At 43.3% G+C, this 11,744-nt stretch overlaps 1 protein-coding gene across 4 annotated transcripts in view; it reads right to left on the reverse strand.

Moving 5' to 3' along the window:
• Nucleotides 1-2,179: 2,179 nt before the first annotated feature.
• The window catches only part of LOC119434794 (serine/threonine-protein kinase N2-like), a 109,268-nt gene continuing 99,703 nt past the window's right edge, over nucleotides 2,180-11,744 (reverse strand). For all 4 annotated transcript variants that reach the window (XM_049672173.1, XM_049672158.1, XM_049672161.1 and 1 more), the window contains 2 exons: nucleotides 8,840-8,899; nucleotides 2,180-7,406 (listed from right to left, as the gene is read on the reverse strand). In XM_049672173.1, coding sequence (XP_049528130.1) covers nucleotides 7,263-7,406; nucleotides 8,840-8,899 — 204 coding nt within the window. In that variant the 3' untranslated portion in view covers nucleotides 2,180-7,262. The remainder of the gene's footprint in view (nucleotides 7,407-8,839; nucleotides 8,900-11,744) is intronic.

Below are 11,744 nucleotides of genomic sequence, written 5' to 3' on the forward strand. Positions count from 1 at the left end.
AGAACACAGCACACACAAAGGTATGAGCTGTCGGCACACCTATACTCTGCAGACCGCTTTCAAGATAGGGTGTGCGCAACCGCGGAAAACGCCGCACCAGAGTACAACGCCAACAATATATTTTGTGGATAAGTGAAGGTTATATGAAAGTACCCGTGGAATGGCTTATAAAAACCATGTTGACCCCATATGTCAGTTTGTTCTGCGTAATTTTCTTTAGCTACCTACTGTCGCCAGATTCTTGGCCTATCCTCCTCAGTGGGTACGAGCCATAATAAAGGTTCATCATCATCAGCCTGCACATATTATGCCGGCTCACGGCCATCTCTAAAGCACGCCGATCTGCTTACATGAATTATATCTGACAAATTATTTGATTTACTTTATATGCGCTGAGTAATTTAACCACTCAGTATTTGCCACTGAGTAGTTGCCCAATTTTCCTGGATGCAAGTATACTGTTCCTACATAAAACATGAAGATATGTTGGCTCATACATATCGCTAAAGCACAACGGTCGGTTTATAAAATGTTGAATTTCCCAGATTCTTTGATTTAGCCATTCTCCATGTGCTACTGGTGTTGTGCCCATTCTTGGCCAATCTACTAGAATGGCTATGTCCCATTGTGATACAAGAGTTACGAATCCCTAAGTGTTGCTTGATACAAGTCTGTTCAGCGTACCATATTTACATGATCTTAACGCGCACCCAATTTTTGTGGCTTTAAAGGGCCCCTCAGGTCTAGCCATTTTGAATTGACAAAACAGTGCATACAATGCGTGCTAATCGTGCCTGCAAAGTATTACACCGCTACGTGCTGCAAAATGAGCTGAAGCTGAAATTTCAAACCCAAACCGTTTGCCCTTCTCGCGGGCGCCGCGCTCCCAGTCGGAGAGTCGATGTCGATTGCGCAAGTGTGTGCCTACGTACATGGTAGTGCTGCGACATCACTCATCGTGACACGCGACTTCGAGAATTACTCAAGGCAACATCAGTTATTACTTTGTTTTCATGCTCATCAAAACAGCATGCATGGCATTAGAACAATATTTTATTGAGATAGGAATTACATGGACTCTCCAGGCGAATTTCTGCCGTCGTCGCCGTGAGGTTCCGTATAAAGTCCAAACATAACACCGTCGCCGCGCACCACGCTGTATGTGCGAGTGAAAGCGTGCGAGGACAGCTCAATCTCCTCCGCACGAAAGGGAAGAAAGCGGGCATGAAGTGCGTAGTCTTTCGCCGCATGCGAGGCACCCAACGGGGGGAAGGGAGGAGGGCGGCATTTTAATCCGGCTGCAAGTGTATGTGGCTGCTGTGCGCAGTCAGGTAGGCCTGTCTTGAGAGCGATCTGTGTTGGGGGCAGAGTCTATAGGTGCATCGGCGGCTTGTGCTGCGTGTTCTCGGTGCTCAGCTTGCATTGAAGCGATAGACGAAGGTGACTTCACTCGCTGCTGCTGCCGAGTTTCCTCATGCCAGCGTTTTGACAGCGAGTGACCGCGGTCATCGAGTGTGATGTGTTCATGTGTGCTGTGCGCGCTAACACTATGCTTGTTAATATAGTTAGCAAGCAAATGTTTACAAGTCGATATGGCTGATAAAAGTAGTATCCTCTGTCAATTTGCTATCGCAATCGATGTTTTGCCTTTTGGGTGAAACTTCGACTTTTTGGTTTACTTCGTACTGTAGCAAGTGAGATGTACTTCCGTTTCATCTGCTTGTTCCAACATGTAAGTTGGATCTGCATATTTTCCCACCTTGCATCTGTACCAACTCGCCCCAATGACAGCTCTTCTGAACTTGACCTAAAACTACAAAAAACCTGCCGTGGTTCCTCAGTGGCTATGGTGTTGGGCCACTAAGCACGAGGTCGTGGGATCAAATCATGGCCACGGTTCGATGGGGGCAAAATGCAAAACCACCCGTGTACTTAGATTTAGGTGCACGTTCAAGAACCCCAGGTGGTCCAAATTATTCCAGTCTGCCCCAGTATGGCATGCCTCATGATCAGATAGTGGCTGTGGCACGCAAAACGACAATTTTAAACTATAGAAACCCACTGGCACAAATTGAAGTTTCTTCCTGCTCAGTGCTAGCAAAACAGCAATTTTCACAGGACTACTAAGTTGGCGTCAATATCATTGAGTGAAATTGTAAACAAAACCTTGGTCCACAAGATCATTCCAATTAATTTATTTAGTAACATTCAAACATATATACAAGTACACCTACCCATCCTGTAATAAAACGGAAGACCAGTAATCAACACAGTCAAGAACAACCTTGTTGTCTTGACTAACACACATTGCAGTGTTCTTCAAACATCTGTACAACCAACCTTGCCTCATAGGAAAAATCACAAGGCTCCACAAAATGAATAAGTGCAACACGCTTTCTAAAAGCACAATAAAAACTGGCCAACCTGAATGCTGTTGATATCATGTAAAAACAGTTGGCACCCACAAAATCCTTCATGCAAGATGTGCATTATCTTGTTTGCAAAAGGCAAAGAAAAAAAAAGTGGGAAGAAGCTCCCCATACAAAACTGCGAGATGTCTGGCAAAAAATGCATCTGTTCTCGACTTGCATCTGCATTAACGCCGGTAATTTGACTTGATTGAACAACACGGTAGCTTTTCAGCTCTCTGCCATATGCGAGGCCTCTTAGAAGCCAGTAGAAATTGCACATTAGGCAGCAAAGAAGTCCTGCACATACACAAACAAGGACTGAACCTCTCATGAGGGTACAGCAGCTTGGTGCACTTCTTACTTTTCTCTTATATTCTTTGGTGACAAAAGTTTGAAATTTGTAAAAGCTGACCTCAACTGCATTGCAAGATGCATACAAAAGAATATCAGCATTATATGAAAAATGAAATAAACACATTTTGGTTACCATAACAGCTTCGTTTACCCCTCCTGAAGTACCAGCAATGTACAGTATATAGTAACAAAAGCAAAACTAAGGCTCAGCCTTTGTCATGCAAAGTGTGTACCCTACAGTATGCCTTTCTCACATTTCTAACAATGACGAGCTTACAAAATGTTAACTATTGCATTTAACTTTTGACAGTAGCAACGACAACATAAAATACAATGAAGGCCTTTGCTGCTGCACCCTCCATGTACAGACAGCTCTGTCTGAAATTTGGGCAATGCATACACATAAAAAAGTGTACAATGTTAAGCACAAGCACACATCAAAATGAACTAGAAGTTAAAGTTACTTAATAGAAAAAGGTTGACTTTACATGAGAGAATCAGTCAAATTAACGAATTAAAGCCTAGCACAAACAATAGGAAAAAGCTGCTTAATGCTGTTGTAATAGTCTAAACATTGAATCGATGTTTTTCTTTAACCTGACGAGTTCCTCGTGCTTAAAGAATTAACACCACATTCACAATCCAAATGGTAACAAACTCTGGTTTAAACAAGGAGACTGCAATTACAAGCAAACTACCATATTTGCACGACTATAACATGAAAGATTTAATGCTAAGGGGACTTTTCACAAGTGAGGAATAAAATATGGTTACCATTTAAACTGAAAATGCCTACTTTGACTCCAACTACTATGGGCAATATAGCATCAGTGTAGTGATCCACTTTAGTGATTTACAGGACCACCTCTGCCCATACAAAACACAGGTGCTGGGCCTATGCAGGAACACTGTGATAACGGATCACCTATCAAACTATAACATTCCAACCGGACCATGACGCAATGTCCCAAGTGGCCACACATGCAAGCACCGGGTAGCTGCGTTTGTGAAAATAGATTACACATGAGACTGTAGGGTGTGCATGATTTTGGACCAGGCTGTTGAATCACTTTACACCATCACTTTCTTCACCGGCAAATTTGTTGAGCTCTTGCCTCCTATGACAAGCATGCCCTCCCCTGCTCGAGCGTCTTTATTCCCCTTAAGACACAGGCAAGTTGCCTTTTTTGCTATGTTAGGCCATTCAAGGGCTGATGTCCTCACAAAGGCTCATTTAACTGGCATTTCAGCTCGCCACGTTTGAAGTGCAAAGTTAGAATCAAAATTTTAGCAAGAATTCTTATTATAACCGTGCAAACAAGGTAGTTTAAACTAATTTACCACACTGAAGATTTCAAGTACATGGGAGGATTATTGCAATAGGAAAAGACACTCCTAAATGAGCAATTACAGAATAGAGAGACAGTATACAATATGCAGTAAAGGAAGGCAGGAGAAAAAAAGAAAGCTTTTGCAAAGCTCGTGCAACAGCAACTATCATAAATACTGGTGTAAGAGTGAATAAGAAAGGCAACGTTCATGCCCTTATCAAGAAAGAAAAACACCAGTTACTGATCCTGAGACAAAAACACAGCTACAGAGAAAGAACAAAGGCAGCACGCAGTGCTCTCTGTACTGAGACAGTGCATAAACTACAACAGCAAGCTGCAGTGCTGCCTATCATGAGTATTTAAGGTGCACGTCTTACAGAAATGACTTGAAGCAGTGCCAAGGTTTGAGCAGGAAGCAAGGGTGCTCTCACTAAAGAATCCTCAACAACCCTTGTTTCCAGAGCTGTCACAATTTAGAACTATATATACAAGGTGTCCCAGCTAACTTTAGCAACAGATTTATAAGTATTTGGGTATGCTACAAGACAACCAAAAGCATGTTGTTGGCCACTTTATAGAGTGAATTCATTTTTTGAATTTGTTTAGCTGCATAATTAGTTCAAATTAATTAAATTTTCCAAGTCTTAAATTTAGAGAAATCTTTTAATAAAGAAGTTGTAGATTGTTGGAAATGCCTAATTCAGCAGTATTTAACTTCCTACCAAATGCACAATTCTTTTTTTTCAGTGTTATAATGAACGCCCGAAAAGTATGAAAAAATCCACGTGGTTCTGCATTTGTGCGTTGCGACTGCAGTGTTCTTAAATGTGAACCACATGGACCAATAGCACTTTTAACCTAGCGTGCTGCCAATAAGGATGTGACAAGGCAGAGATGCAGCCGTTAGCTTTAAAATTAACTTCAGCAATTGATCTCGGCTGCACTGCCAAAAGCAGCAGATAGCGATAAGCAGAATTAAGAACCTGAAATTGTCACCGCCCAGTCACTTTCTCATTGGCAGTGTACTAGCGTAAAAAGCGCAGTTTGTTCACACACTGCCCAACTGAAAGAACTGCAATTGCTGCATGCAAGTGGGTCGTCACATTTTTAATAATATTACGCGGTCTTTTCTTACGACATGGAAAAAATAACTGCATAATCAGTGGGAGGTTGAATCCTGCTGAACCAGATGTCTCCTAGAATGCTCTACATTCCTCACTGGAGATTTTTCTTTTAAGACATGTGAAGTTAATTAATCTTGGATAATTGTGCAACTAAACAGAATATTGTTCGATTGCTCCACTAAGAATTGTTTGAATTTCTTCACAAAGTGGTCGACAACATGCCTTTAGTCGCATCCTCCTATAGCACATCTGAATACTTTAAATCTTTGGCAAGAGTTAGCTGGGACACCCTGTATAAAAGACAGTAAAATTGCCCAACTTTAGAGCAAAAGAGCAGCATGCCTCCCACTGTGAATGAGGCTACTGGCAGTACTGAAGCATAAGTTAAGGCCTGTTACATAGGCTCAAGTAACAGGGTTATTAAATGCCCTCTTTGCACACAACAGCAACGAGCATTCCCCCCCCCCCCCTCCCCCTTTTTTTCCACACTGCTTGAGCATGTTTGTTTCTAAAGCACTTTTAAAAGGCACACATCAAAGGTGTTGGTTGGCTATGTTTGCGAGCCTGGACCCTTCATTTTGTTTCATTGCAATGAGCAAACAGGGAGGTCATTTGTCTTATTGTAACATGCTACCAGTTTGTACTCAATGTGCAAAGAAAAGAAAAGGCACAAAAATTGCATTCCTGCACCTCTTGCAACACCCATATCACGCAGCATGGGAGTATATGCTTTTAAATTTTAATAGCACACAAGAAGCAGTTAACTTTTGAGATTCCGTCAGTGTTGCCACTGGGTTAGAAGAGTTCACTCTTCCCAATGAAGATTTGCGATAACCGACATGACTTCACCGTGCAGCCAACTCCTACATGAACAAACCTCACTAGCCCATTAATGTAACAGGCTATGAAGCCTGACACAGCAGTGACTAAACGTATGGAGGAAGGCTAGCTGGCTCTGCAAGCAGCTCAAGCAAGTAACGCTTGAAAATTATTAGTTGGGGCTGCCTTTTCAGACAGCAGCATGCATAGCCAGCCAATGCAGAGAAATTCATGACTGCTTCATCTTAAGGAGAAATCTTGCAGTGTGAAAACTCAATGGTGACTTTTAAGCACCCTTGCATGTGACAGCTCGAGGGCTGTGTGAAATTCTTGTGAAAGCAGCAAAGAAATCTTAATGCTTATGGCTGTTCTGTAGATATACATGAGGTGTGTGTGTGACCTGGAGTGCAACACGCAGCAGTGATAAACATTCAAAAACAAGACCAGTAACACAACAGCTAATTGACAGTTATTACACACAAAATCAAGGACACAGCCACAGCAGGCATGACACACGAGATCATGAAGGTGCGACAAATATCAAAGTAAGGCCAAGTACTGTCACAAGACTCACAACACACCAGTGAGTGCAGTTTGTGCAAGCTAAGACTTGCTTTTCTTAAGTTAAGCAACATGACCAGGAACACCTTTCTACAAGTTGTGGTTTCTATGAAGGATAGAGTAATAGTAGCACTTCATTTGCTCCGCTGCTTAGCAGGTCAAGCTAGCCTTTATGTCAACCTCTTACACCATCCGGAAACAGCAAAGAAAGTCACGCCCATAATTGCTTTATTTTTCTGCAGATATCCACGTTAAGTCTGTCACTTAGCTGCCCTACTTCACAAAAAACAAAGCAGAATGCCACACATTTTTGCCCGCAGGACACTCAAGGGAGAATATCATATGCGAAACCTGTCAGCACACAAGCACAGTACAGATGTTGGGCGTTAAACACACTGGCGGGCAGCACGCGCTCACAAAATGCAAAGCAATAATGCCACACACTACCGACCAGACCCCAAACTCTACAGCTGTCCTTGATCAACAGTCTCCCTAAAGATGTCTCAGCCGTTGTTCACAATGAGCCCACTTTCTTTTTCCTGAAATGCTCAGTGCTGATTTCCTGGTGTACAGAAGCACCACACGCTTCTAGGTTTTGCCTAATGACAGAAAGATACGGCAAGAGAAGGGAAAGGCTTTCAGGTAGAGGCATGTGGAGCTCTTCAGCACCAGCCGCTGGTGTAAGTAAAATCCTTGAAGTGTGCCTGCTCCTCCTGAGTGAGAGGGCGGGGATCCTTGGGCGCTGTCAGGACTGGCTGCTCACACGTGAACTCTTCATCGAAGTTACTGACGTCTTCCGGGCTTTTCTGAACAAAACAGGCCGCAAAACATAAGCAATGTTGTGCCTAGGCTACCAAACTTTATCCCTAACATGTTACTTGTTTAGCAAGCATTACCATGTTAAAGACCGTGCACACACAATGTATCACAAAAACACACAAAAGTAGAGGCTAGTCAGGTGTTGCTAGCAACACACAGCTGGCCTTCAATTTCTATATGTGAACCAGTGTACATGCAGAGCACTGAGAATAGATCTACTGTCTCCCTGGCACGACCTGCCTTTTAAGGTTGTATGCCACACACATATATAGTCGAGCCCACTTATAACAATACCGGTTTTGACAATATATCGGTTATAACAATGAGAAGCTGCTGCGCAGTCAACTTTTATATGTTTTCTATGGTGAAATAACCGCTTACAATGCCCCCCCATGCCACATTATCAATTACAACAATGAAGTCTGGCTACTGGGTGTCGGTGCCGAAAGGTAATAAAATGCGAAATTCGAGCCGCTGCACGATTGAACCTCGTCCCAACAGCCGCTGCGCGCTCATGCAATAGAACCTGTTTTTTAGCCTTCTCTGCATCGCCAGCCTCACGCACATCCCGTCGCCCTTCCAACCCTCTGAACACGAATGGGCCATGCTCATAGCTCTATTACTCGCCGCCCTCCGAAACATGAATGGCCCACGCCAACTGCTCCCAGATTGCTCACTGGCCCCTCATTCTGCGCAATTCTGCCAACGGATTAAGTCGCTTGCGCTCGTCTTTGTTGGTTGCGTCGAAGTCATTCCTGGCCACGTGGTTTTTGCGTCACTTTGGGCATATTATCACTTTTACCATGTTGCCTCTTGCCACAGAATCTAATCACGGTATGAAAACTTGTTACCACAGTTGTAGCTTCTAGTGATATGGGCCTGTCATTCACAAATGTACAGAATGCAAGTATAACATCTTGGAACTGCTTAATATGGAATGCAAAATGATCTCATATACATAAGCACTCATATACGGAGCACTTTGCATAATATGCAATTTCCTTGCTTTAGCCAGAGGAATACAACAGAAAATAAAGTGCCTAATAATTATAATAATAATGACAAGGATGATGATGATGTTTATTTCTTCAGCGTTTTACTCAAAGTAATTTCAGAGTGAATGAATAAACACAAGACAGTGATAGTGTGTTTTTGTTAATCAGCAAAATTCGACCTCAAGCCACCTCCTGAATAGTAGTGACAATGGAAACAGAGCACAGAAGGTATGCTTTGGACTGGTGGGTATGGATGCGTGGGGGGGGGGGGTTACAACACCCTAAACCCCCGTCGGTACACCACTGAAGTTAATGTATCTGCTAATATGAAAACAAGTCGTCAATTTAGCCACTAAATTAAGGATTTTGGATTTTTGTTTAGCACATGAAAGATGACAGACAACAGAAATCCACCTCCTACTTACCACAGTAGGCACAAACGGGGGCTTCATCTTTTTCAGAAGCAGATGTTCCCAGTTAATGTTCTGTAATAAATAAAACAGAAATACTCACAGTTGAATGAGACAAAGGGGACAACATAGCAACTGCAGTGCAAACTGCAGATATTGTACCCATTCATTCACTGAAGTTTCAACTATTGTAAGTATTTCACAGGAGGTGCAGCGATTGCTAAAGTGGGAGAACTTTGAAATTTGAAGAAATTGCAACTCAAATAGGAGAGCATGAGAGTGTGAATGAAAAGAACAAAAAATAGAATTCAACCAGAATATGTAGCACAACAAATGGAAAAAAAGAAGCTTGATTATGAACAATGACTACAATAATGTAGGAGACTCAATACATATGAGATATGTATTGAGTCTCCTACATTATTGTAGTCATTGTTCATAATCAAGCTTCTTTTTGAGATGGGTCACTATAATATTTGTATCATACAAAATTCATATTACCCAGAATAACTGAAACTTGCACGCTGAGGCAGTAGAGACATATTCAAGCAACATTATACAAGATTGAAAGGTCTAGCATAATTGGTGACTGATATTTGGTGACTGACAATTGGTCCCAGTGAGGACCATAAAAAGACAGAAAACCAGGTAGTCCGAACAAAAGAAGTCATACACACCAACATAAAGGAAAGCTCTTTGATAGACTGCTGCTCAATCCTGTGCTTTAGTTAAGTAATATCTGCTGACATTCCAGTCGTCAAGTCCCCCAATCTGCGTTTCAAACTAGGCATTATCAGAGCTTTCAGTTGCACTTTAGCATGATTACTGCCTACATGCAAGCTTTTTCCCTTCCACTTAGTAAGTGCACAATCGAACTTGCTAAAAAGAGGGTACACAGCCAACTACCAGTTGGGCCCACGTGTGCAGGCCTGTGAAAGTTCTGCAAGTTCTGCAGCATAATGTTTACAGAATGCAGATGTCGTTGGTGACAATGTGCGCCTGCATATGATTGCTAGGGAAAGATAAATCAGGGCAAATGACATGCTAAACCACAGGGCTGATTAGTTGGCCAAGCTGTGGAGGGGAGAGTGTGTCCCTTAAGTTGGCAGCTTTTGGCAGCACAGTCACTGTACGGCCTCCAACCACTGCACCGGGCTGAATAGTGGGCTCTTAGTCCTCCATTTACCAGGACTGTTATTAGGATCCTTTTGACAGTCAAGCCCGGATATAATGAACCTTAATTTAACAAGATCTGCAATACAGTATAGACCACTTATAACGTAACCGCTTTTAGTGCAGGACCGGATATAGTACGGTCTTTTCAGACTCCTGTTACTTTCCCCATACAACTCCATGTATACACATACCGCTTACAGTGCAGCCGCATGAGACGAAATACTGGTTATAATGCGGCTTCAGCGGGAAAATCTCGCCGACAAGGGCGGCAGCGAGCACACTTCTCAACAAGGTGCGCCCACTGATGGGAGAGGAGATCAACGAGGGCGATGCGTAGGAGGAGCATGAGACGCGGAGCAAACGACCGGAAACAAATGCACGCGTAGGTTGTCTAGGCGACGGAGAAACCTTTTGCTCGGCTGCTTATCAGCCATGCATTTTGCACTGAACGCGGCTCAGTTTCTGTGCACCCGTCGTGATGCTTGTCGTGAAGCGCGAGCGACGCTGTCGGTTTAAGCAGTGTCCCGCAAATTTAGTTTGGAGCTACAGTAAAACCTCGGTAATTTGGAAAATAGGTTAATTCGGAGTTATTTGGCCGCACATGGGTTAATTCGGACTACTTTCGGAGCTCGGTAAGCGAGGAGCGCCGCAAATGTGCGACGCAAAAGAGCAAGAACGGCGCTAGCGTCCAACCGAAACGAAGCGGTGGAGTCCGCATCGCCACAGCCATCAGTTGAAATCGTACATGAATGACAGCAACGCCGTAACGCTTTGAGCCTATTTGTGTCTTTAAAGCCTGTATTCTTACGTTTACCGCTGCGTGCTTTCGTAACTGCGTAGTCGTCATCCACGATCGCGTCGATGGTGGCCGCGGTTTTCTCTGCAGCAGTTGCAGCGAACAGTAGTTTCGTTCTTACACGGTACGCGTGTCGGCCGCGTGCCTAAAAAACTGCGTAGTCGCCATCGATGATCGCAAAGATAGCGACCGCGGTTTCGACTGCAGTTGTTGCAGCAAATGGTAGGTAGTTAATTCGTTCAGACTCTGTGCGTGCGTCGGGCGTGTGCCTTCAGCACCGCGAATTCGTCACCGTTCATGATCGCCTCGATAGTGGTCACGGTTTTTTCCGCAGCGGTTGCGGCAAACAGTTGTTTCGTTTTGACTCGGTGCAAAGCTGTCGGAGCACCGGCTACATCGCGATTATGTTTTCGCCAGCTCAATGGCGAAAATGTAATCGCGATGTGCGTGCGATAGTACAAAGTGTGTCTACATGCTTGGTCTACATGTTCTGCATACGTGCAGGGCTTGAAAATCGTTGTTTTGGTTATAGTACGGTACCGCTTATAGTGCAGATATTCGCGACTCCGGCGGCTTACATTATAAGCGGTCTACACTGTACTATGAAGTATTTTAATTTTCTCATCTTAATTCTATTGAAAACCATGTTTTTTTTCTTCTTTTTTTGCAATTTAACAAAGTAATTTTGTGACACAGTTTTCATTTAATGAACTTTTCGGCCATTTCAAGCATGTACAGTCGACCGATTTTTCAGACGTGCCTGATAATTCGGACGCCATTGTAGCACCACCACGCACCCCATAGAGCCAATGCATAAGGGCATCTGAAATTACGAATGATGAAACCTGTCACCATCCAATTTTTGAACTTTTTGTGTGACCACAGGTCCAAAACAGCATTAATTGAAGCCACCACTACAGCAATTTTGATTATCTCGCAGCCTCGAAC

This window comes from Dermacentor silvarum, chromosome 1 (assembly GCF_013339745.2).
Source record: "Dermacentor silvarum isolate Dsil-2018 chromosome 1, BIME_Dsil_1.4, whole genome shotgun sequence".
Classification (NCBI taxonomy): Eukaryota; Metazoa; Arthropoda; class Arachnida; order Ixodida; family Ixodidae; genus Dermacentor; species Dermacentor silvarum.